A 26,094-nucleotide genomic window follows, 5' to 3' on the forward strand; every position below is an offset into this window, starting at 1 on the left:
TGAGATTATAGGCACGAACCACTGCACCCAGCCTATTTTCTTGACGTAAGTACAGGTATTGATCGACTTACGACCTATGCAACTTACGACCATTTGACTTTACGACCACAATCGCTAGCCACGACTGCTCCACGTCTGGCAGTGCAAACATTGCCCAGCTGGGCATACGACAGTGCGGACCAGCTTCCGGCAGCACGACTATCTCCACGTGCACTAATTCAACTGTACATATTGCCTACTCAACTTATGACCAAATCGTGTTACGACCGGTCCGCAGTCCCGACCGTGGTCGTAAGTCGAGCACTAGCTGTAATACATGTACCATTTAGAAAGAAGAACCCTATTGATATTGCTATAGACATTCTTACATATGTGCCTTTACATGAAAATATATAGTTTTAAAAATAGATATCATAATCATAATGTTTTGAAACTTTATTTTACTCAAAAATATATCATGAATATAGTTCAATGACAGTCAACAGATGTACATCATCATAATCAATCTTAATATTACATAGTTTTCTATTTTATGGGGTTAGTGTAATTTGGTCAATTTCTATTGTAAGACTTTAGATTGTTTCTAATTTTTGTCTAAATAAACCACATTTGAGATATATATATATATATATATNTTGAGACGGAAGCTTGTGTTGTGTCCTGGATGGAGTGCAATGGCGTGATCTCAGCTCATTGCAAACTCCGCCTCCCAGATTCAAGCGATTCTCCTGCTTCAGCCTCCCAAGTAGCTGGAATTACAGGAGCGTGCCACCAGGCCTGGCTAATTTTTTTTTTTTTTTGAGACAGAGTCTCGCTCTGTCGCCAGGCACCAGGCTGGAGTGCAGTGGCGCAATCCCGGCTCACTGCAACCTCCGCCTCCCGGGTTCAAGCAATTCTGCTGCCTCAGCCTCCCAAGTAGCTGGGACTACAGGCATGCACCACCATGCCCAGCTAATTTTTGTATTTTTTTTTAGTAGAGATGGGGTTTCACCATGTTGGCCAGGATGGTCTCAATCTCTTGACCTCCTGATCCGCCCGCCTCAGCCTCCCAAAGTGCTGGGATTACAGGCATGAGCCACCTTGCCTGGCCAAATTTTCATATTTTTAATAGAGACGGAATTTCACCATGTTGGCCAGGCTGGTCTCGATCTCTTGACCTCGTGATTTGCCCGCCTTGGCCTCCCAAAGTGCTGGGATTACAGGTGTGAGCCACCATGCCTGGTTGATAAATATATTTTTATAATACTTCTGTTTTCTTGTCTGATCACTGTTTTAGGAAAATTTCTTAGACGTATAATCTTTACATGATTTTTAACTCATAGCCACTCTTTCATCTAGAAAAACTCTACCAATTTATATTTCACCCCATCCCCAACAGGAATGGTATAAAAGCCTATTTAAAATAATTTAAATTTTTTAAATTAAATATTAAATGCATAAAATATTTCTAATGTGAGGGACATAAAGAATACTCAAACATCTGTGAACCCATCATCTAGCTTAAGAGCTAGACTATCACTAGTCTTCTAGAAGCCCCACTGTGCCCTCCGACCCCATCCCTGCACTCCTCCTCCCCAGAAGAATCCACGTTCCTAAACTGTGTCTACCAGTTCCTTGCTTTTAGTTAGTTTCGCCACATTTGCTTGTATCCTTTAACAATATGTGCCTTTATTCTGCATATTTTTTCTTTATATGAATTAAAATTTATATGTATTGTTTTATAACTTGCTTTTAAAAACTGTAAATGAACTATGTCACACATACAGAGAAGTGCATGTATCTTAAGTGTTCAACTTGGTACATTTTCCAAGTAAGCACACGCCTGGATCAAGACTCAAAACATTACTAGCACCCCAGAAACCCTCTTAACTCCCTCCAAGTTACTGTCTGTCTCTGAAAGGAACCACTGTTCTGACTTCTAACACCGTACAATTTGTATAAGTGGAATTAGAGTGACTGACTTCACACATTCAACTTTATGTTCATGCCTCTTGCTACATGTCGGTACAATTCACTCATTTTTACCATGTATAGTGCTCAATTATACAAATATGTAATTTATATATCTACTTATCTATCAATGGATATTTGGGTTTCTTCCAGCATTTACTCTTATAAACAGGGGTGGTCTAAGCATTCTCTTATGTGTCTTCTTATGCCCAGATGCAAAGGTTTCTTTAGGAGAAACTAGGAATGGAATTGCAGAGTTATAGAATATAATTAGTGTTCGCTTCAGAAGTAATTTCCAACATGAACTCACCACTTACCACTAAAAAAAATGGCCAATCTAATAGGTAAAAATTAAATTCTTTGCTTAAATTTGCATTTTTAAATTATATTTATTTCATTATTACTTTTTTTTTTTTTTTTTTTGAGAAAAAGTCGTGCTCTGTTGCCTGTGTAGTGCAGTGGTTATTCACAGGTGATTTTTGTGCATTACAGCTTTTAACACCTGGGCTTAAGCAATTCCTCCCATCTCAGCCTCCTGAGTAGCTGGGACCACAGGCAGGCCCACTGCACATAACTACATTATTATTATTATTATTTTTAGCTGTTCATTAGCCATTTGTATTTTTTCTTTTGTGGATTATCTGTGTGCTTGGTCTAATTTTCTGTGCTGGTTACTGGTCTTTTTGTTAATGATTTGTAAACACTTTTATATATTAAAGCTATTACTCTGACATCTATTATGAATGCTGCAAATATATTCCCTATAATTTTTCTATCTTGTAGTTTGGCTTATCATGCTTTTTGCCATTTAAAGTTTTATTTCTTTCCCCTGGGATGTGCAAACTCCAGAAAAAAATGGGGCCAGTGCTTCCCCATTTCAAGTTTTAAACTAAAATTTTTGTGCAATTAGTGCCTTCACTCTTTTTTTCTTAGAGGCTCTGCCCTTTGTGCTGTTGGAAGCAGTTTTAAACATGCTTTTCTACTACAGGATGATGCATTTGTTAAGGTGACTTTTTATTTTTCATATTCATAGAGCAACTGGTTTTCCCAAGTTACTGTCCAGAGATAGCAATGGCTGGGTCAGGGTGTGACCCAGATGACATTTCTGCTATGCAGATTTTAGAAGCAAAAGTGATGATGCAGCTTCCATTATCTGGAGATCTGTTTTCATCACACAGAGAATGAGAAGTGAATTGAGTTGTGTGCTAAGGCCAGTTCTCTGCTTCTTATGCAAAGGATGTGAAAATAATGGTTCTTTCTTCCTAGAACCCAGCAGGTAGGCTGGGCTCATTACAACAGGGAAATTTCGCCAAAGCAAGAACACCTGAGGGACAAAACTGGCCTGCCAGACCAACCAAATGAACTCTCCAGCAATTGCCTGGCATGGGCTCCCCTCCCACAGGGTTTGCTGATTGCTCAGGCTTTTATAATTCTTGAGCCCTGTTCCAAGGAGCTTTTGTGGTTTAAATCAATATGCTTCTGGGAATAAGTGCCCTTATTATTTCCTCGTTCACATTATTTGCTGTGCTCTTATACTACCCTGACATAATACTCTTTGTGCTGCAGTACAATAACAGTCCTTTCAGGAATCTGTAAGAGCTTTCTAATTAGAACCTACAACCTCACAACAGATGGAGAATATGAAGCCCAGAGACAGGGATGATGAAGCTTCACCTTGGTCACAAAGGAGCCAAGCTTCAGTGCCCAGGTTACGTTGCTTATCTAGCAGTGATTGCAGAATTATAAGTGCTTCAGTGCATATGAAGCAAAATGGCTTAGGGGCACCTGCTGTTGAGTTGAGAACTGAGAACTAGCCTATGCCATTTCTAGCCACACCCAGGAATTGGTTGGACAATAGCTCTTGTGTTTACAACCAGTTCTCAGTGACAAGGCTCAGACCAGAAACTGCATGAAGGCTAGGTCATTTGAAACCAAATTTTGCATTCGATAGTTAAACTTTCTTGATTGCCTACCATGTACTAGCCACCATATTGAACACCAGTAAGGCAAAGACGAACCCCCAATCCCTCCCTTTAAATATTTACAGTCTAGAAGAGGAGACAGATATGTAAGCAGAAAGTTATAAAGTTATAAGAAGCCAAGTGCTTTACTAGAGACCAGAACAGAAGGCGAGGGTAGTCCTCAGCCCTGGGGCCTTCAGGGTATTCTTCCTGCTTCCTGGAGAGGAGGACTTTTGACTTGGGTAAATCTTAGGAGACGGGCTGGAGCTTGCTGGGCAGAGCTGGGGAAGTGCATTGCATGCTGAGAGCCAAGCACAGAGAAAGGCCCAGAGATGGGCAATGTACAGGGGTTCGGGGAGCAACGAGAAAGTCAGCATGTCCAAAGTGGCCATGGTCATCCCACTGTTGTTTCTCTTGTCGATTGTTACAGCAAAAATCTCTCTTTCTATGCTCAGTATTTTATTTCAGATGTTGAAAAAGCTGAACATTGGTTTTGTCTTTGTCTTGTTACTTTAACACTCCATTTCTCCTCAGGGCCTTGTGGGGTGCCTCTGAGGGAGAAGATCATGTCTTTCCTGAAAAAAGAGCACAAAGATGAATATCTCACTGCAGTGTGAAGACACAAGAGCAGTTCAGGGAATTTAGGGCAGGAACCCCGCTGGGCCTTCTTTTACCATCTTTAGAGCAGAAAACATAGCCTTGGAAAGCTTCCAAGGTTACCTGTCACAGGTCCGGCCACCTAGTAGGAGGTCCTGTGGTCCAAAGCTTGTTGCAGAATCCATAGATGAAAAGACATGAGGACTAGGGGTGTGAGGGGAAAACACAAGCTAACAGATGGCCCACGCAAGAACAGAAGCCTCAGGTGTGAGCTTCATAGCTTGCTCTGGAATCTGCAGTGGTGGGAAACTGAAGGCCACCTCTGGCTTCCTTTTTTTTTTTTTTTTTTGAGACGGAGTCTTGCTCTGTTGCCCAGGCTGGAGTGCCGCGGCAGGATCTCAGCTCACTGCAACGTCCGCCTCCCGGGTTCAACTGATTATCCTACCTCAACCTCCCGAGTAGCTGGGATTACAGGCATCCGCCACCACACCCGACTAATTTTTGTATTTTTAGTAGAAACTGGGTTTCACCATATTGGCCAGGCTGGTCTCAAACTCCTGACCTCAGATGATCCACCAGCCTCCCAAAGTGCTGAGATTATAGATTATAGATGTGAGCCGCCACACCCAGCCTCTTTGTGTTTCTTTTCCCTCATGTCTTCCTTGCTCACTCCACATTCCACAAGGTCTTCCAGGTTTCATCTACCTCCTTAGTCAATGCAGATAATGTGTGCCCTGCTCAAGTCTCCTTCAGTGCCACTTTGCCACCTCAGCTAGATCTTGGCACCATGGACACTCACTGAGCACCCTAACATAGGTGACAACATCTGGAAGCTTCCTTAGGGCAGGGACTCTGTACCTCCTACACATGTACATAATGCCTTGCACATAGTAGATATTCCAGGAAAAAGAAGGGCCAAGAGAGAGGAAGGATGAACAGGAAAGAACCTAGCTAGAAACTACAACCCCAGCCATCCAAAGCAACAACATATTCTAAATTCTGACCAAGAGGAGGCTGCTGCTGGAGGAGGGTAAGAATAACTAGGAGGAAAGAGATAGATAGGTACTCTTAAAAAAAAAAAAATTTCTTGCAAATATAAGTCACTGCCCACTCCCTCCTACCTCAGCCCTCAGTTCAGAGCCTCAGCTGCACTCGAGAACCACAGTGGGCCTCTGTGATACTAGCAGGCCCTACTCCAACCACTCCACTGCTCAGAGCTCAGACATCTTGCCTCTCTGCCTCGCTCTCTCCGAGGTGAACATCTGGGATGACCAGCAGGCAGATCAGCTAGGACTGCTTTACACCAGGGTGACAAGCAGGGCTGGAGGCCAGAGAATAGCCAGGGAGCTGCTGGAAGGCATGGGGCAGTGGAGGGAGCTTGGTGCTCCCGAAAGGAAATGGTAACATTAGCCTGGATTTGTCCACAGTGATTCCAACCTGAGGGCCATGCAGCTTGACTGCTTCACACAGATGGAATGGGAAATGAGCTATGGAGGAATCCTGAGTATTATGCCTGGCTGGCGATCAGAACAGGGAAGGATGAACAGGTTTTTCAGGGATGGAGGGAAGAGTGGCTCACGCCTGTAATCCCAGTGCTTTGGGAAGCCAACGTGGGCAGATCACGAGGTCAGGAGTTCAAGACGAGCCTGGCCAACATGGTGAAAGCCCGTCTCTACTAAAAATACAAAAAATTTAGCTGGGCACGGTGGCTGGTGCCTGTAACCCCAGCTACTCAGGAGGCTGAGACAGGAGAATTGCTTGAATCCAGAAGGTGGAGGTTGCAGTGAGCTGAGACCATGCTACTGTACTCCAGCCTGGGCAACAGAGTGAGACTCTGTCTCAAAAACAAACAAACAAAAATAGGGCCAGGAGGTCATAGAGTCCATTCCTCTGCCTCCAGAGAGGTTCTTGGCAAATGCACTCCTATAATTGAGCGGGCTTCCTGTCTTAAGGCCCTTCAGAAGCACCCATGAAGCCTGAATGCCTCCTTTTTTCAGTATGTAATTGTTTCCAGAGTTCACCAAGTTCTTTCTTATACCTAACCTAAACTTTTTACTTACATGAAGCAAGCTGCCTTGCTTCTTGCTCTGTTTTGGGGGGTGGCAAACCCTCTAAAACTTTGTCAGTAGGTCAAGAGTTCTGATCAGTTGGGTATGAAGCACCCATGAACCATGGGGCTTATGTCCAATAGATTTGATGGTGCAAACTAACTTTGGATATAAGCCCATTTATTTTGCACTTGACCAAGTAAGTCTCAGAAAGAATGACAGGATGTCTGGGTCAGCTCACTGCACTGGTGATACTTCTCCCATATCTTCCTGGCACACCCCTGGTCCCTCTCCCACTTTCCCAGGAACCAAGACTTCTGCTGACAGGGAAGGCTGAGATGGAAATACCCTCCTCCCAACAGAAAAGGATACATTCCTCTTGAGTCTAAGAGCTTTTAGTCCCTTCTAGGTCCTCATATGACCTGGAACATCATCCTTCTTTAAGGCAGAGATGACCTGAAATATCACTGTTGTGTAGGGCTGAAGTCCCTGTCCCAGCTGCTCTCTGGGCCACTGGGCCAGGTTGGCCAATCCACCACTGAGGAGGAAGGTAACTAACATCTGCTGGGCACCTGCCAGGCACCAGGCTTTGTGCATGTTATCACATTTAATCTTCACAAGTCTTCAACAGGGTAACTATGAGCCCCGTTTCACAGATGAAGAAGCCAAGGCTCAGAGAGATGTGATGAGAAGAAACAGAGACTTGGAGAATAGCCGGGTGGCTGATATGGGGTGTGGGGCAGCGAAGAGAGCTGTTTGTTCCCATTAACAGGACCTGATAACATTAGCCACCATTTGTCCACATTTCAGCCAACCCCAGGCTCAGGCAGCTGAATGTACACAATACTGGTTACAGAGAAATACAAAGGATCATGCTTGGTTAGACCAATCAGGGCCAGGGTGTTTCTGCAGGGTCTGGAGGGACAGATGGGTTTTTCAATGTGGAATAGTTCATGTCAGGAGACACTCAATTCTGACTGGAGCTATTTCCCTCTGACCAAAGTTTTATGGGAGTTTCCCATCTTCCCCAACAGCAGAGAATTGAAGCAGGTTTAAGATTGCAGTGAGAGGCTGAGATGGGAGGATCGCTTGAACCGAGGTTGAGGCCACAGCGAGGTGTGATTGCACCGTTACAATATAGCCTGGGGAGCAGACCCATCTCATTTTTTAAAAGTAAAAATTAAAAGATTGCAATGAGTGGTGGTTTAGGTTGGATGTAAAGGAAAACTCAGTGGGTTGCGAGTGAGCCTTTCTGAGGGGCTACACAGGGAACCGCAGTGGCTCTGACCTGGGGAGTCCTGTCCAAACCCATTCGTTTCTCCTTTCACTGGAGAACATGACCAGCCATGTAAGGAAGCTCAGGCTCACCCTACATAGTCAGGGTCAGAATGGGTTTCTCACCACCCTCCCTTCCATGGTCTCTGCAGGAAAGAGGGTGGCATGGCACTGAACCCCAGAAGTTTGTCCACCACTGTATTCCCAGCACCTGCTATGCTGTATGTATTTGACAAACACCTTGTGCATAAATTAAAGGTTACCTTCTCAAAATGGTTTATGCCCTTGCAGGCCCTGCCTTTGGCATAAATCCGGGAAATCTGTGTTCACATTCCTTCTCTGACAAATGTTGCTGACTGAGCTGCAGTGCTCTGTGATGTCAGCTGAGTTACCTTCGGTGCTCAGGAGTGCTTTCTTTCCATCAGCTACTCCTGGTCAGCTACTTGGGAGTCGGGGGAAGGGGGAATTGGTACTTCGGACAGATTCTCAGGCCTTCTCCTGTGTCAAGGGCCCTCAAGGAGAGATTCCAGATGTGCTCACTCTCAGAACAATTCTAGTCAGGGCTAATATGCTTTTGAGCATCCCAGGGTACATGGCAACCATTGAGTAGGATAGTTTTGATGTTGCTGAAGGGATTCTTTGATTACACTTATTTCTCCCTAATGCTCCAATACCTTGAAATGTGACACAGAGGGGTTCAAATCATCCAGCAGCCTGGCCAGAGGCAGCAGCAGTTTCTGTAAGGAGACAGTATTTAACTTTTTTTTTTAAAGTATAAACTCCTATCTCCTTGAAGTTAACTATTTTCTTTAGGGGCATATCCTTTTTTTTTTTTTTAAAGTCTCGTTTTATTTTAATGGCTGATCTATATAATCACGGAGGCCAGTATGTACAGACAAAGGGGGAGCTTTTATTTCTTGGTCTCTTCCTCCTTGGACAAAGTCTTGATGATCTCCTTTTTGGCCTGGAGGCGCTCTTCATGGCGCTTGCGTGCTTCCTTGGTCTTAGACCTGCGGGCCTCAGCCTGGTCAGCCAGGAGCTTCTTGCGGGCCTTGTCTGCCTTCAACTTGTGGATGTGTTCCATGAGAATCCCTTGTTTTTGAACACATTCCCCTTCACCTTCAGGTACAGGCTGTGATACATGTGGCGATCAATTTTCTTAGATTCCCGGTATCTTCTGAGCAGCCGGCGCAGAATCCTCATTCTCCTCATCCACGTGACCTTCTCTGGCATTCGGGCATTGGCTGTACCCTTACGCCTATGTGCCTGCCCTTCCGGCGGGCCAAGGTGTTTTTCCAGCAGCGAGCCAGCGAATGGACCGTCACAGGCTTGCGGATGATCAGCCCATCTTTGATCAGCTTCCAGATCTGCTGACGCGAGTTAGCATTGGCAATTTCATTGGTCTCATTTGGGTCCATCCAAACCTCCTTCTTGCCACAGCGGAGGACACTAGAGGTGAGCCTATTCTGAAGCCTGAGCATACTCATGGCTGCGGCTGCAGCAGCAAAAGAAAAGAGCTCCCCCCCCCCTTTTTTTTTTTGAAATGTTTTGTCACTTTCTGGCTAACAAGAAGTAGGTACTCAGTTGTTTGAATTACATCAAGAAGAGGCTGAGGAGGAAGGGACATGTGTTCTAAATGCTGCAGAAGAAAATGCCAAACGATGGCCAGTTTTTAAATTACTTAAAGTTGTCTCCTGACTGCTACATACAAGGGGACACTATCAAGAATTTCAGAAATGGCACTCTTTGGTGTTTTGTCATTTTTTTAAGCCCTCTCCACATTTCCTAAAAATAGGCCTTATTCTGTCCAATGAGACTCCAAGTTGCTTGGGGGCTCTGTCAGTTTCCTTTTGACTCTCCTACTGCCAGCCCAGGCCTGGCCTAGTGTTGTGCTCTCACAGGGAAAGTCCACCTCCTCCATTTGCATTTTCAAATCATTCCTCTCTTCTGCTTCTCCTGTGACCCTCCTAATCACAGGATGTCCACTTTTGCTAGTGGGTGGAATGTGAAGGCAAAGCAAGGCAGAGGCAAGTGTTAACAATTCATCATCACTTTGCTCACCTCACTACACTTTCATGCCATCAGGGTGAGATGACATAAACAGAAAGCATCATTAGCTTCACCACTTCCAGTGGGGGTGTAGGGAAACTCCAGGCGGCTCAGCCTATTTTCACCTTCCATGATCTTGGGAAATATGAGAGCTAGACACTGGTATCTTCTCATAATTTTAGCTCCATTTTATTTGTCCCTAATCCCCTACTTTAAACAATTTTGACTCATCACCACAGATAAATTCATCAAAATCCTCAAATGAAATCACCAAGAAAACCAAAGAAAGTTGGGTTAGAGATATTTCTTCTCTGTATACCATGTACTTTTCTGCAAAACATCCTGGCCTTCTGGGTATTTGAGATGCTAATTTTCCTGACTGTTATAATTCTTTTGGCATTACCCCATCTTTATTAATTTTACTTAAAAAATTATCTGGAAACAACAAAATATTTTTAGAAGAGCAAGTTTCAAAGATGATGCCCAAAGGAAAAAATGGTTCTGGAAAAGGGGGGAAATGGGGACACGTGTTTGGGAGCAACAGTGCTGACAAGATGGTTCAGGGCCCCAAAGTGGGTGGCAACAAAGTAAACAGACACATTTCCACTCAAAAAACATGGCAGAACCATGGAAAAGTTAAAATCTAGGATGAGACTCAATGAAGTGGCTGCACAATATAGTTTAGATAAAGCCAGGCTAGGGGACGACTTGGATTGGAGGAACCTACAGACCCCGGCTTTTCAAGAAGCAGCATTTGCCTTGCCTGTAAGTGGAATGGGTAAGCCTGTGTTTACAGATCTGCCCATTAAGGTAAAATCTGGGTATCATATTATTATGGTTGAAGGAAGAAACTAAAATCAAGCCAACTCACCAGACTTTGGACTTGTTACTACATCTCATTATACCGTTAATGTCTGTGGGACTGGTAAAGGCTAAGTCCAAGGCATTGTGCAAATAACAGGGTTTGATTGAGCAACATAGTATTTTATTTTAATAAAATACTATGAAGAAGCAAAGCAAATGCATGAATCTAAATACTCTCCTTGTCATCTATACTCTCTTTTGTGTGGAATTCTTAGTGAGTCAAAGAATTCCAATGAAGGACCCCTTATCTAGAAGTCTTCTGAAGGGTTATCTGTTGTCTTAAGATAATAGTCCTCATTTTTTCATTTCTCATTCTCTGCACTTTCCAACTCCACAGGCCATAGCCACATGAGGCTATTTAACTGAATTAGGCCAGACACAGTGGCTCACGCCTGTAATCCCAGCAGTTTGGGAGGCCGAGGCAGGCGGACCACTTGAGGTCAGGAGTTTGAGACCAGCCTGACCAACATGATGAAACCCCATCTCTACAAAAAAACCCACAAAATTAGCTAGATGTGTGGTGCATGCCTGTAATCCCAGCTACTTGGTAGGCTGAGGCAGGGGAGTCACTTTAACCCGGGAGGAGGTTACAGTGAGCCAAGACCATTGCACTCCAGCCTGGGCAATAAGAGTGAAACTCCGTCTCAAAATAAATAAATCTGAATTAAAAGTAAATAATTCAGTTTGTCAATCACATTAACTATATTTTAAGTACTCAATAGCTACATGTGGCTAGTGGCTGTAGTGGGTTAGTGGAAATTTAGGATGCCTCCATCATTACAGAAAGTTCTGTTGGTCAGTGCTGCCTAAACTCTATATACCAAGTGCCAGGTCATCTTATTCTTAATATTCTGTTGGCAGGTATTGGCACAGAAAGAGCAAGTGACTTATCTAAGGATTAATGAAGAGTCTTATAAATAGAATTTAAACTGACATCTCTGGGACCCTAGTCTAAGGATCTTGTTTAATTGGTTTGTTCTTCTCTGAACAGTGTCTTAACATGAGAAATGACATATCCTCTGGTTGCAAACTGCCTATCTTGGTTGGGTTGCCCTAGAAAGGTTATGTCCGAAGATCTTAGTTTAAGCTGGAATACATTAATTTCTGAATAGTCAACATTCTATTGCTATCATCATTGAAGGCAATTGGCAGAATGTATTTACATATATTTCTTTGTATGTTTGTCTTTACATATTTTAATTAGATGACTTACAGCATAGACAGAAATTGTTTTGTTTAGGTCATTATTACTTAATGTACCCAAATTGCATATGAGCAAAGATAGCTTAAATGTGTTTAATAGCAGAGACTAGGTAATAAAATGCTCAGTGAGAACCGATCTAACACTGTGGAAAAAAGATACTAAGGAGGATCATGACAATAGTAATACTAATGAAACCAAATGCTTCTATATCTGTTTACTATCTGCCAAGCATGTTCTAAGTGCTTTCATACATTAATTCTATACTAACTCACTTAATTCTCATACTTACCCCACGAAGCACTATCATGTTTCTCTATTTTAGGAATAAGGAAATTGAGGCATGGAGAGAATAAGCAGCTTGTCCAAGGTCACTAAGTTAAGACTGGAACCTCAGCAGTGTGGCTCCAAAGGCTGTGCTCTCAGTCACTCTGTCACAAACTACACAGCAGTCCCCCTTATCAGTAGGCAATCCATTCCAAGACCCCTAGTGGATGCCTATGACTGAGGATATGCTACATTTTTTCCTATACATACATACCCATGCCAAAGTTTAATCTGGCACAATAAGAGATTAAAAGTGATTATAAAATAGAACAATTATAACAATATACTATAATAAAAGTTATGTGAATGTGGTCTCTCTTCAAATATCTTCACCTCTGGGAAGCGAAACTGTGGAAAGCAGAACTGCAGATAAGGAGAGGCTACTGCACTGCAAAGTGGTGAAGCACAGAAAAACTGGCCCCGTCTTCCCAGCTTTAACCAGCCAGTGCCCTTCATATTTCTCAATTCAGGGAACATGCCACTTCACAATTAGTATTCATATCTTTCTTTTATGCATCTTTCATTATCTTTCTTTTCATTCATTAGTGGTGTTGAAGTTATAAACAGTTTCCCTCTGCCACAAATAACTTAACAGTGGATGCCAAAAATTCAGTAGATATTTTACCAAACAAAATCAGAGTTCCAATCCTGGATCTAGTGGACATACTGAAATAAAAGTATTCTTGCTTCAGAGTTATGTTCACACTCTGAACTTCTCGGATTTGTTTTTATTTTAGTAATTCCTAGCCAGGCGCGGTGGCTCACACTGGTACTCCCAGCACTTTGGGAGGCCGGGACAGGTGAATAACCGGAGTTTGGGACCATTCTAGCCAAAATGGTGAAACCCCATCTCTACTAAACAATACAAAAATTAACTGGGCATGGTGGCGCATGTCTGTAATACCAGCTACTTGACAGGTTGAGGCAGGAGAATCGCTGGAACCTGGGAGGCGGAGGTTGAAGTGAGCCAGGATCGTGCCACTGCACTCCAGGCTGGGCAAAAGAGCAAGACCCCGTCTCAAAAAAAAAAAAAAAAATCCATTCTGAGTTTGTGCCAGGAGCCCATAATGCACCAGGTTAAAAAGTTCATAAACACAGCTATCAAAATCCTATCTTTTAAGAACATAAAATTTGGGAAGTTCTCAAAGGGAACTGATGGCTTACAAGATTTGCTTCTTTTTTTGGAGCAGTCTACCTTGAATAGAACCAGAAGCTTAAATCCACATTGTAAACTTTAATCCTGTAAGTAACCACGTAATTACAAATAAAAAAGATCTTCCCCAATTTAAGAAACTTTTGTTTTTAGTCTTTCAGTCACTTGATAATAAAACTCTAGGCTGGAATCCGGAAATCCAGTCTAACTCAGTCACTTTACAGACAAAAAACAAAACAAAACAAAACAACCCTAAGATGTAGAGAGGTAAAGTGACTTGCCTTAGTCACAGAGCTAAGTCATCAGAACCAAGAGTGGAACCCAGGCTTTCTGATTCAGCTGTTTCCACACCTGGTAAAAGAACAAGGGGTTCTGCACATGTCTTCTGCACTGCTCTGGCAATTGTTCCTAAGGCAGGTGTTCCCAGATGCTGAGATGTCTGTGCAGGTTGTGTGAACTGTGTATAACTGAGCTGCATCTAACGAGATGTCATTCACAGCGGACACCTTGGCTGCGTACACATTTTATGAGAATGTTCTGGCTGTTAGCAGTACAATGGGTAGTGCTCATGAAGGCAAGCAATCTTGGAGAGACCCAAGTTGCTAATGACTTCTTAGTCCCAGAGGCCACATAACAACAACAAAAAAAGCCTTCCTTTTTTAACTTACATTCCATTCTCCTTTGAATTAATGTTGATTTTGAAGAGAAAAAGGCAAAACACAAACAAAGAAACTGAGATGTTTATTAAAAAAGGGAAATTCCAGGGAAAGTACCCTGCTTTTTTACCTTAGGAGCTGCATCCTGGCAATTTACTTACAGCATCAATATCTGCAATCATATGATCCCTGATGTTTACAAATCATGGTCCCAAAGCCCTAAATGATCCCCAGTCAAGAAGCAATTAAGTTACATCTAGTACACTGTGTTAAGAAAGTCTATTTTATCATCGTTTTTAACCAATATTAAAATAAGAAAAAAAGAAAAAAAAGTGGGGGGCAGTTTCTGGCTAACTGGAAAACTCTGTTCCCTGAGCATCCCAACTAACTGAGCCTATGTTATGAAGAGACTGCTCTCTCTAAACAATCAAGTCTAGCATAACTCATCAAGTAGAAACAAAAGCAATCACCAACCAAAGGAAAAGATCCACCCCTTCTAACTTAAAACATTAAGATATTAAAGGAGTGATTTTTTTTTCACTTTTAGAACCAATGTGAAATGTCTGTATTATACAGTCGCAGACATGAGAAAAAAACACATTATTAATCCTTAATTTTCTATGAAATTTCTAGCTGCTCTGTGTGTCAATTAAATATGAAAATAATAAATTAAGATTGCTTTAGCACAGGAATAGATAGATTGATAGATATGTGGTTCAAATAATACAGTAGGATGTTTCAATACTACTAGACTGTGGGCTTTCATAATCCAGAAGGCTGGATGTTGCAGGGAACACTTTTCAAGTCCATCTATAGAAGGACTCGGGTTCTGCTACCATGGATAAACCTTGTAGTGACTGGTCAGAACTTCCCAATGAACATCTCAGAATTCTAGGTCTAACTCAGGCAACAAATGATGTATTTTGGAAGAGGAGCAGTCAAATTTACTAATTTAATGATCTCAACATGTGACTATTCTTGAAAGAAAAAGCCCAGCAAAAGAAAAAACAGTAATAATAAAACAAGAAAAAACGATCTTGCTATCCAAGAGCCCAATTATTTTTCAAACAAAATTTTTCCAGAATATTACAAAAATCAATGAATAAATGAACTACATTGTAACTTTCATACTTATTCCATATGAAAAACTGTTTCTGCCAATGTGATTGATCTCTTCAAAGTTTGCAGTGCATTGATCCCATGGTTAAAACCGTGTGTAGGCATTGCGCTGCTGCTGTTGCTGTAATGGCTGCTGGGCTTGCTGCTGTTGTAAGCGAATTTGCTGGGAATAAGGGTCTTCTAGGGATTTTACAAATATGGTAGTTCTGGGACCAGTTTTCCACACTATACCATTGGCATCTTTCACTGAAGATTCCACTGTAATATTGTGTGTTCCAAGGATAGCAAAGTTCAACAGAAATTGAGTACTGAAGTAATCATTATGAGGTTCAACCCTTTGCTCCATCTCATTGGTCATGTTGTCAATGGGTATCTGGAATGAAACAATTGTTAAATAACAATGGCTAACATTTATTCAGTGTTTACTATCAGTTAGGCTCTGTTTTAAGAGCTTATTTAGACTATGCAATCAAAAAGTAGGTACTACTATCATCCTTGCTTCACAGATTAGGAGTCTGAGGCAGGCAGGTTAAATAATTTCTCCACAAGTCACATGATTAGTGAATGGAGTAGGAATCTGAACTCAGGCAAGCTACCTCCAGAACCTACACTCTGAACTACTAAGTGATGCTCCTCATGGTCCTTGAGTAGAATGAGCTCCCAGAGCTGTTTACAGCCCCTTCACATACTAGTCTTTCTTCCTTGCTTACTCAACCCATCTCTAAACCTCTATCTTTCTTTAGACTGTGAAGAGATATTCTGAAGAAACAGGATGAAATCACCTGTTCCAGAGAGTTTAAAATCTAAGAGACTAAAAAAGAACAAAACACTAAGCAAATTTAACTTAGGTTTCTTCCCCAGTTAGTCTGATTTTTATTACTTAAGTAATGTAGTGATTCCTTACTCCTTTAACGAATTAACAATTTGTACATTGCTCATTTACTAATCAGTGTCTTGTTCAGACTGGAAGTACAATATATTATAAAACACAGATTTACAGGCTCATTCATTTATTTAGCCAGACTTTCATGCCTCTGTTCTTCAAAGACCAGAATAAAACCTGCTGATGTACTCTTACCTGTACCCAAGATGAAATGTGTCAAGAGATAGACTTATTCTGAGAACGCACATAAAGGTGATCTTAATGTGTATTTGACCAAATTGCTTTAGGTTTATGTGCATGTTTCTGTGGTATAATTAACTATATAAATGTGCCCTGCAGCTCTGTGTCTCAAGGAGCAATTACCGTGTCATTTTTCCGGAGATATTTACCTGTAACATTAATGAACTGACATTACCAACCAATTCAAGATCTTAGAATTATTTATAGTATAGGTACTTTTTCACATTAGCCTTTGTACAGTTTTTATTTCCCTAAAGAATAAGCCTACCAAAGAACTTCCTTAAAAGGACCAGAAATAGGCCAAGGCAACCTGATCGCCCTGAATGGATGGTTGTATTTTAAGCTGAGAACTCACTGTGAAAAACATTGCAAGTAATCATGTTATTACATTGCTTATTATATCAGCTTCCTCACTTTAATCAATGCCTTTTGAGAGGTAAGTCAACAAGCAGAAGACCATAGCTTCTAGGTTTAAATGTAGTTTTTCTTCACAGTAGAAATTATATGCAAGGTACAAAGAAAATCATGGTTACTACTGTTTCAAATTCAAAGTGGAGAGAGAGCTACAGACATGGATAAATTATGTAAATTCTCATTACAACCGTCTGTGATAGCAGATACCCAATTTTAACAGTTGTACTCTAAATATAGTAAATAATTTTTCATCATTCACAAATTATTGAGTGGCTACATAAGGTACCATGCTTTATGGCATAGAAGTTAAAACAGGAAAAGAGGAGAATGAAGGCTCAGCCATGTTAGAGAGTGGACAAAGAGTGCCAGAGTGAAAGGAACTTACCATAGTTAAGAAAGTAATAATGGTTTCAGAAAGTAATAATAGTTTAGAACCAGACTTTCCCTTGGCTTTTCAACCTAAAATCTCCGAGGATAATAAAACTCTCCTTTTATGCCGTCACTGATACCCCTCCCCTTCCATGCTATGCCACAATAAACCTGGACACAGCCAATCTGGGCATCTGAACAACTTTGCTGCTACAACTGTAAACTTAATCCCTTCCTTCATTTACTGTGGATAAACCACCAAGGGATTGGAAATAAATGTCTAAAGTAAGGAACATTTTTTCATTTGGAATATTGGCATTTCATGGGCATTTCAGCATCTTAGCTCTGGCTAACAATGTAAGCCTAATTCAGGTTAATACTTATGTATATCTTGACTTCTCAAAGCAGCAAATCCCTAGAGTTATACTCTTAAAAGATTTTACTTTATCTGATCATTTTATATAAATGCTATATACTTTTTTTTTAAATGCTAAAATTTACTTAAAATGGAGGAAACTAAATAGATGTGTATTTTTTGTGGGGTGGGATTTGGTGAGTTAGGGAGACACTTATTTTCCAACTTCTAACGTTTGAAGGGACCTCCTGATGTGGGAGGGACCTTTCATTAGATTAATATTACAGGCCTAGCAAGGAGGAGGTGAGTCTTGCTGATGGGTGAGTTTCTGGGCAGGAACCAGACATGATGGGAAGGTAAGCACTTGCTCTTTCTCTTCTGTTTTGGGCACCCAAGTCCTCGTGACCTGCCATACATTTTATGGGGACAGGCTCTCATATGTACTGGCTGAGGCTAGGTAAGAAAATCCAATTCAGGGGTCTAAGGTTAGAAAGTCCTTGCTGCCAGGCATCAGACTTAGGTTTTCCCACAGCTCTAACAGTAATAAAACTCATACTTTGATCTCTGCCTGGATGCTTTGTCTCTATTCACTGGTTCAGGGAGAGAAAAGAGAAGTGTTGTTTATCAGCCCCTTCAAGCCCCAATGTGGACCTTTAATTTATGACCATCTGATCCCTTTGGAGGTGTAACTGCAATCTGCTTCACCATGAAAAACACTGGAAAACTTCCAAGAATGAGCTCATAGTCTCCTACCACAATTCTACCTCTTTTCTAAATTACCTTGTAGTCTTGTCCGGATTTACTCTGCAGGGTGGAAGAAACATTCAGACAGACAGACTGAATTTTGCGAAAGAGTCCTGGTTTAGATCCATGCTGAACCACACCCTCTACCTTTAGCGCCAGCTGCTGGTTATTCTGGACAGCAATGGGCTCTGCAGGGTTCCGGGGCGATGGTGACAGAGCAAGCTGAAATGCCAACACTCAAATAAATGCCAACAACCAAGAGCAAGCTTCCTTCCAACAAAAACATGTCTGTGCTAATCACTAGTTACAGGTTAACACATTTGTGTGTTCACTCCCCCACGCCAACATGACCTGACTGTGCTGGGACAAGACAGGTGTACCTTTAAAGTGCTTCCTTCTAAGTATCACTGTGGTTTTCATTCCAAACCTCAGTTCTATTTGAGGGTAATAGAGAATTAGAGAAAAGCAAAGGCACTGTTCTCCCGATTTCTGTGGTGAGGCATTTCTTTGCCAATGAACCACTTCACTTCTAGTAGGGAAATGCATTATGTAAATTTTCATTATCTAAGAGCTGCTGTCTCTTTGGTCTTAGGTAATTTTAGGCAAACTAAATTCAAATGTAAATGAACTTAAAGTTCCAGGATTACCTACACGATGAAGTCGCTGTGCTATAAAAAAGTCCATATCCACAAATGAATCAAATGACATTTTTAACCTCTCGTTTTTCTTTAAAAATGTATTAAAAATCCCAAATACACATCAATTACAGAAAGCTCAAGTCTTGCTAAATGAAAATATGGAAGAATTTGAGTCTTTCTGATAATGCTGTTGAACTACTAAACCTATCAACCCTGGACACATCCTACTTTAGGACTTGCCTAGATAGTCAATCTTCCTCATTATTCTGGTCATTTTGAAATGGAATGCTCTGATATTTGTAATCAAAAGCATTTGCATGGATGCAGAAGTTCACTGAAGACATTAACTGACAGGGACAATTCAGGAAATCTCTCAGAAGTGACAATTTTCTTCCTTTTCCAACAATTTCATTTTCTGAGTCAAAAATAGCTTTTGAATTGTGAGTGGCTTAAATATTTCAAATTACTAATGCTACTCACTGGTAAGTCTCTCAAAACATGTTACTCAAAGGCAAAAGTACTTTGGAAGTAGAACTGGTGAGAGTTTACTAGACCTGATTCATTCTAAGTTGGGTCTGAATAGACAGCTCAAGATCCTTGCAGACTACTATGATAAATCACTAATTTATTCCTGGAGGTAAGAGACAAACAACAGCGCTCCAGTTACCCAAATGCCTGTCTTTTAGCATTTGGCACCAACAATTAAAAAGGGAGAGAGTTTAACTCTCAAATCCATTCCTTTCACCAAACCACTTGATAAAGGAGAGAAATGGCTTACAACCAGGTTTTATCAAAACCAAAGGTAGGCCAGGTACTGTGGCTCACACCTGTGTCCCAACACCTTGGGAAGCGGAGGCAGGTGGATCACTTGAGGTCAGGAGTTCCTGACTAGCCTGGCCAACATGGTGAAAGTCCATCTCTACTAAAAATACAAAAATTAGCTGGGCGTAGTGGCAAATGCCTATAATCCCAGCTACTCAGGAGGCTGAGGCAGGATAATCACTTGAACCCAGAGGTTGCAGTGAGCCAAGATCACACAACTACACTCCAGCCTGGAAGACAGAGTTGAGATTCTGTCTCAAAAAAAAAAGAAAAAAGAAAAAAAGAAAAGAACAGGAAAAGGAAAAAAAAACCAAAACACACAACAAACCAAAGGTAACACAATAAAGTGTAGCTACATCCTACATAATCCTCAGAAGACACCTGGTTTTAAAACCTATATTAACCTTAGTATTAATATTACCTTGATGCTAGTAGACTGTAGTTTCTGGAAAAAATATCTCTGGAAAGAAAGGGGAACTTTCAGCAAAGCAATGATGGCATTGCAGAGGCATGCTGTATGCTGGGGGGAAAAAAGAAACTAAATCAAATAAAAATAAATTTTCAAATTTCATCAACAAGTGATACATTCAGTATAAAACTACAAATGCCCATACAGATTATTATAAATGTACATACCAATCAAGAACAACATCCAGGAACTGTGTATACATACTAAATCATTCATGTCAAGAATCACAATTACAGGTTTTTACTTTATTGTGAAGTATATTCAATAAAATATAAGTGACAGAAATGAGAAAATCCAGTCCTCGAGATCAAGCAATAGGCAAATTTCACATTTCTACAGCACTTAGAACCATTAGACGTATTAAACAATTGTAGTAGATACTAAAATATAGAGTATCACATGGTAGAGTATGATAAATAGTACGGTAAAGAAGCTTGAACATTTGTAGAACCTTGGCTTTGAGCTGGCTCATTCTTTCATCCCATTTCCACTAGGTGGCTTCTTTGTCTCTATGGCCATTGGTCCTCACAGAGTAAGCAATGGTGGAAACAGTAGAATTCATATGAAGGAGGACTATATATCATCGGGGAATCCTGACACTTTAATAAAATACCTTATTTCTCAATAAGTAATTGAGTTTTGAAAATCCCAGCATGACTGCAGAGGTACAGAAACACTGCAGAGAATATTCTGAGCCTTAATCATAGAATCAGAATTTAAGAGTTCAAAGATACTTTAAAGATTAACCAGTTTAATCATCAATATTACTGATGACACAGGTCACACAGATGGGTAATGGAACAAGCTGGGACTAGAATCTAGGTTACCTGACTCTTCAGTGACTTTCTTCTATATCACCGATAATTTGCAAACTTAAAACTGAAAGCATCATCAGAACACTTTCAACTCCTGCTTGGTCTACTATCCCTTCCTCAGTCTGCTCCTGACTTGGTGGCCTCCTAAGGCACCACAGGTTAAAACCTGCTGCATGCACCATGTGGTATGCTGCCTGTCCCTCTAAGCTCTTGCTTTCAAGCAGAGTGTGACCTAGTTGCTCATGCTGTAAACATTTTTAAGTTGGGTGTTAAGGCTAAAAGCCAGAAAATTCCATTCCTTACTGGGTTCAGGCAGTGGAACATTTTGTGCCCGACAGACTCAGTACAAATGCCAGGTCTATTACCTGAGATAATGACAACAAAGATTTAAAGACATTGGTTCTATTTCTTCAGATTTCCTCCAACAAGTAATCTATAAAGTATATGCAGGAACATCCACCTCTGGTGGACCTCTGATGCCACAATAGTGTGTAGGAGAGAAACATCTTTGAAGGGTAGACTCAGAGGACAAGTGACTTCAGGCTGTTTTCAGGCAGAAAGCCACCATTTTGCCTTTTAAAAAAAATGTTGCAGGTTTTGCAATACCCCCTTGGAAAAATGTGGAGTGCCTCTGAGGTCAACAGCCCCTTGGGTATTGACCTCAGGATCAGTAAACCAGCAGAAGGATGATGTTAATGCTCTCTTAATTGTCAATCCAATGGACACTTTTCAGTCTTTGTATTTTCTGACATTTCTGTGGCACCTGATAATGCTTTTCCTTCCATGAAATTCCACCTAATAGTCACCATCCTTACTTATTTCTGATTCTTCCTTTCACCATCTTCTTTGTGAAGAGCCTCTTATATGTCCCTTAAAGTTGATGCTCTCCTAGTCATCTTCTCTTCTCAATTCAAGTATTTTTCTTTTTTTTTTTTTTAATTCAAGTATTTTTCATAGGCAATTCTCCCCACTCCCATGACTTTAAGAACTTGTATGTGCAGATCACCTTATATGCATCCCAGTCCATCTTTCTTCCAACTCCAACCTATTTATTATCCAATTGCCTAAAAATGGCAACATGTTTGAAAATAAAAACTTCATCTTCTATCACCTCTCTATATTCTCTCAGTAAAGGATCAATCAGTTGTATAACTAGTCATTCAAGCTGGAAACCTGGAAGGCATGTCTCCATCATCTCATTTCTAGTTAAAAAAAGAAAATTCAGCCTTGAAAATATTTTCACTAAATATCTCTCATCTCTATCTGTTTTTCTCATTCTACTGCCATTTTAGTAATTTATTCCTTACTTTGGATGACTGAAAAAACCTTGTAGTCATTCTTTCCTCTAATTTCACACCCTAACAGCATTTCCTGCTTTGCTTCTATGTAACAATAATATACAATCTGTATTAGGCACTTCTCTCTCCCAACCATTTAAAATTTCTAAGATGCCCCCCAGTGCCCAAGAACAAAGTCCAAACTCCTTAATACTGTGTTCAAAGCCTTTTGTCACCTGGCTGCTGGCTACCTCTCTGATTTCATCTCTCTAGTCCCTAGCCTGTACGTTACGCTGCAGCAATAACAAGCTGTTCCTAGAAGACACCATGTTATTTCATGCCTCTGCTTTTGAAAATGTTCTCTGCCTGAGATTCCCAAACCCTTCTTATCTGTCTGGAAAACTCATATATAAAGATATCTTCTCTCTCAACTGCACCACCAATCCATTTTTCCTATCTTTCAATGTGAATTACTCTCTTTTTTGTATTACATCTCTACTTTGTGCAGAATTCTATTAATGCACATGTACTGTATTGTATTTGTTTATCTTTCTTTCTTAGACTATGGCCAATTTGAGGGAAGATCCTGTGTCTTTGTCATTTTTCTGTTCCTAGGATCCCATAAATACTGTTGAACTGAATTTGGAGGCTCAAAAAGTATAAAATCTATAAAATATAATTTGGAAATGGAGAAAAAGGGAAATAACTTTTATTTTTATTTATTAATTTTTTTTTTGAGACGAAGTTTTATTCTTGTTTCCCAGGCTGGAGTACAATGGCACAATCTCGGCTCAATGCAACCTCTGTCTTCTGGGTTCAAATGATTCTCCTGCCTCATCCTCTTGAGTAGCTGGGATTAGAGGGCTCACCATCACGCCTGGCTAAGTTTTGTGGTTTTGGTAGAGACACGGTTTTACCATGTTGGCCAGGTTGGTCTCGAACTGCTGACCTCAGGTGATCCGCCTGCCTCAACCTCCCAAAGTGCTGGGATTATAGGCATGAGCCACTGCACCAGGCTGGGAAATAACTTTTATTTACCACTCCTTATATGCGAGCACTGTACTAGGCAATAAGCATTATTTCATTTAAACCTTACAGTAATCCTATGAGGCAGGCATTTTTTTCCTCTTCATATAAAAGGATGTTAAGTAATATGCCCAAAGTCGCAGAGCTGCTCAGTGGTAATGCCAGAATTTGAACCTGGTTCTGAATGGGCCTAGGGTCCTTTTTTCTGTACTGTGTTTTCTCCTGGGCAGAAAATTCCCATTCCATTATATATGGTGTGATTCAATTCCATCAAAATGAAGTTTCTGTTTAGCATCTACTTCATTTTTTAGGATGAAGCTTAGAGGAATGTGAAAATAACTGTCTCACAAGATGTATTTCCTTCAAAGACTGTCTTTTACTCTCCCTTAGCAAACAATGTCACTGACAAACAGCTGTCAATTTGATTCAGTAAATACTGACAATTTTATATGGAAAGCAGTATGTCAAGAGAACTTTCCATCTTTAGATCTAACCTAACTCTTTAATGACACATTCTATTTATTCTAAAACACTTGTTAAAGCACGAAAGTACAGAATGAGAAGAACAGCAGCAGGAGAAGATAAACTTTCCAAGGGGTAAAGTTCAAAGACTGGCGATTGTAGATTGAATGTTTGTGTTCCCCCAAATTCATATGTGGAAGCCCTAACCCCCAAAATAATGGCATTTGGAGGTGGGCTCCCATGATGGGATGAGTGTTCTTAAAGAAGAGGAAGAGTGACTACAGCTCTCAATCTCTCCCTACCACGTGAAGACACAGTTAGAAGATGGCTATCACAAGGGCCAGGAAGAAAAACCCTGTTTTATAGATAAGGAAAACAGGCACAGTAAGGTTAATTTGTTGAACTCACACAGGAAGTACCAGAGATGTGTGAAAAACCTACTTCCATACAATAAAAGCTCAATAAAACAAATGCCACTTGCCATATAAGAAACAGGGGTATATTTCCGATTGAGTGATTCTACCTCCTCCAAGACATGATTATATACAGACATCATTCTTCTTTCATATTCACTATCAGCATGGGCTGTTCCAGTAGATCCATATTCCTGGAAACTGAAGTAAAGGTCAATATTCATTAATCCATCAAAATAAAATGGCTATTTAATGCCTACATGTATCAGGTACTTTCAACATATTTTCATTTGATTTTTAAAATAATGAAGTTATTTCCATTTATAGGTGAGAAAACTGAGGCTAAGAGAGGAATTAATGCTAGGAGAGGGTAAGTAGTTTGCCTACACTCATATAGCTAGTAAATGGCGAGCCAGAATTCAAACCTAGATATGACTTCAAATTATGTAATTCTTCATCTCTTTGCTTGCCAGGAAATATGAAAGTGTTACTGCCATAGATGAAAGAGACATAAGACATTTGAAAAGGGGACTATCAATAAAGCCAGCAGGTAAGTACCAAATTATCAATAAAGATATATACTAACAGGTTAGATACATAAATTAACAGGTCAGAACATGGAGGAATGTCACAGAAGAAAATGGTCTTGAACATACAAGTAGGCAAGTAAGACAGGTAAACTGTGAAGAGAGGGAAAGTACAGAACATTCATGGCTACGGAAACGGAATGAATCTAAAGCATGGAGATGAAACACACAGGCATGTTCAGAAGACAGTTTGTATACACAGCAAGTTGGGATAAGTTTAACCTCAGTTTCTTTGTTTTTCCTTTACTGCTTCAAACCCCTGCACATTTCTGAAAATATTTCTAAGTGAAAAAAGGCACTTCTAACTAAACTTTTGAAAATACAATGTAAGCAAATATGCTGGGCATAACACTACTCTTATTATTCCCTACTATCATTTTAATGCCTACTATGCCTAAGGCATTTCAACCAGGTATTTTATCTATATTAGTTCATTTAATCTTCACAACTACTCTGGGAAACAGGCATCATCTACCTATAGTTTATGCATACGTGGCTCACTGAGATGATATATACATTCACAGAGCTGGGAGTGACTGGTGAGGGATTCATGTTTGCATCTGCCAGGCTCCAAGTTTCCTGCTCTGTACTATATTTTAAGTTCCATTAAGACAAGAACTAAAGCTCATTTTTGTGATGGACTTTAAGGACAACTAAATTACATAGAAGACTTGCTAACAAAACAATTTTAGGTGTAGGCAACCACAGATTTGCTTTTTATCTTTGCAAATGAGATTTGTTTCCTAATAGTTCATATAAATAGAACCATAAAATACATACTCTTTTGTGTATGGTATGTAGTAAGGAAGATTTATTTTTTCACTTTTATATATTTAGTTGTTCCAGCACAATTTGTTGAAAAGACTATTCTTTTCCCATTTAATTATCTTGGCATCTTTGACAAAAATCAAGTCACTACATACCCATTTCCGGACACTCCATTCTACCCTTAAGCCATCATCACATTGTCTTAATTACTATAGGTTTAAACTAAGTCTTGAAATCAGTAATTAAGTCTTCCCACTTTAGTTTTTCTCATTTATTTTGCAATATGGTAAAGCACATGAATTGATGTTCTAATGTTAACCCAACCTTGCATTCCTGGGATAAACCCTAGTTAGTCTTAATGTATTATATTCATATATATTGTTGGACTGAATTTGTTCATGTTTTGTTAAAATTTTTTTGTCTGTGCTAATAAAGAATATTTAAATTTGTCCTATTCATCTAAGGAAATTTCTTGGCACAAAGTTATTCTTCCCTTATTATGCTTCTAATATCTTTAAGATTTGTATTGATGCCACCATTTTATTTCTAATATTAGTGATTTATTTATTTTTCTTGCACACACTAGTTAGTTTTATCAATTTTATTAATCTT

General features: G+C 40.3%; 1 protein-coding gene, 1 long non-coding RNA gene and 2 pseudogenes across 6 annotated transcripts in view; 2 read left to right on the forward strand and 2 right to left on the reverse strand.

The window, feature by feature from the left end:
* LOC108302156 lies at positions 1-25,078 on the forward strand. Of its 2 annotated transcripts, XR_001824235.2 has the most exons (4): positions 1-45; positions 2,886-2,956; positions 24,455-24,497; positions 24,601-25,078. It is a non-coding gene; the product is annotated as an uncharacterized LOC108302156 (long non-coding RNA). The 2 variants fall into 2 exon arrangements; XR_005199678.1 differs by lacking the exons at positions 24,455-24,497; positions 24,601-25,078 and adding an exon at positions 23,564-24,142.
* LOC108302155 lies at positions 8,655-9,333 on the reverse strand (annotated as a pseudogene). The gene has a single exon (XR_001824234.1). The product of XR_001824234.1 is annotated as a 60S ribosomal protein L19-like (transcript).
* On the forward strand, positions 9,334-11,181 carry LOC119470707 (annotated as a pseudogene).
* INTS7 (integrator complex subunit 7) overlaps positions 14,148-26,094 on the reverse strand; it is a 95,920-nt gene continuing 83,973 nt past the window's right edge. For 2 of the 3 annotated variants that reach the window (XM_037737406.1, XM_017525594.1), the window contains 4 exons: positions 24,196-24,328; positions 20,087-20,185; positions 18,242-18,427; positions 14,148-15,573 (listed from right to left, as the gene is read on the reverse strand). In XM_037737406.1, the coding sequence (XP_037593334.1) occupies positions 15,286-15,573; positions 18,242-18,427; positions 20,087-20,185; positions 24,196-24,328 (706 nt within the window). In that variant the 3' untranslated portion in view covers positions 14,148-15,285. The remainder of the gene's footprint in view (positions 15,574-18,241; positions 18,428-20,086; positions 20,186-24,195; positions 24,329-26,094) is intronic. The other variant, XM_017525596.1, reaches the window with a different exon arrangement.

Source organism: Cebus imitator, unplaced genomic scaffold (assembly GCF_001604975.1).
Source record: "Cebus imitator isolate Cc_AM_T3 unplaced genomic scaffold, Cebus_imitator-1.0 Scaffold38, whole genome shotgun sequence".
In the NCBI taxonomy this organism is placed as follows: Eukaryota; Metazoa; Chordata; class Mammalia; order Primates; family Cebidae; genus Cebus; species Cebus imitator.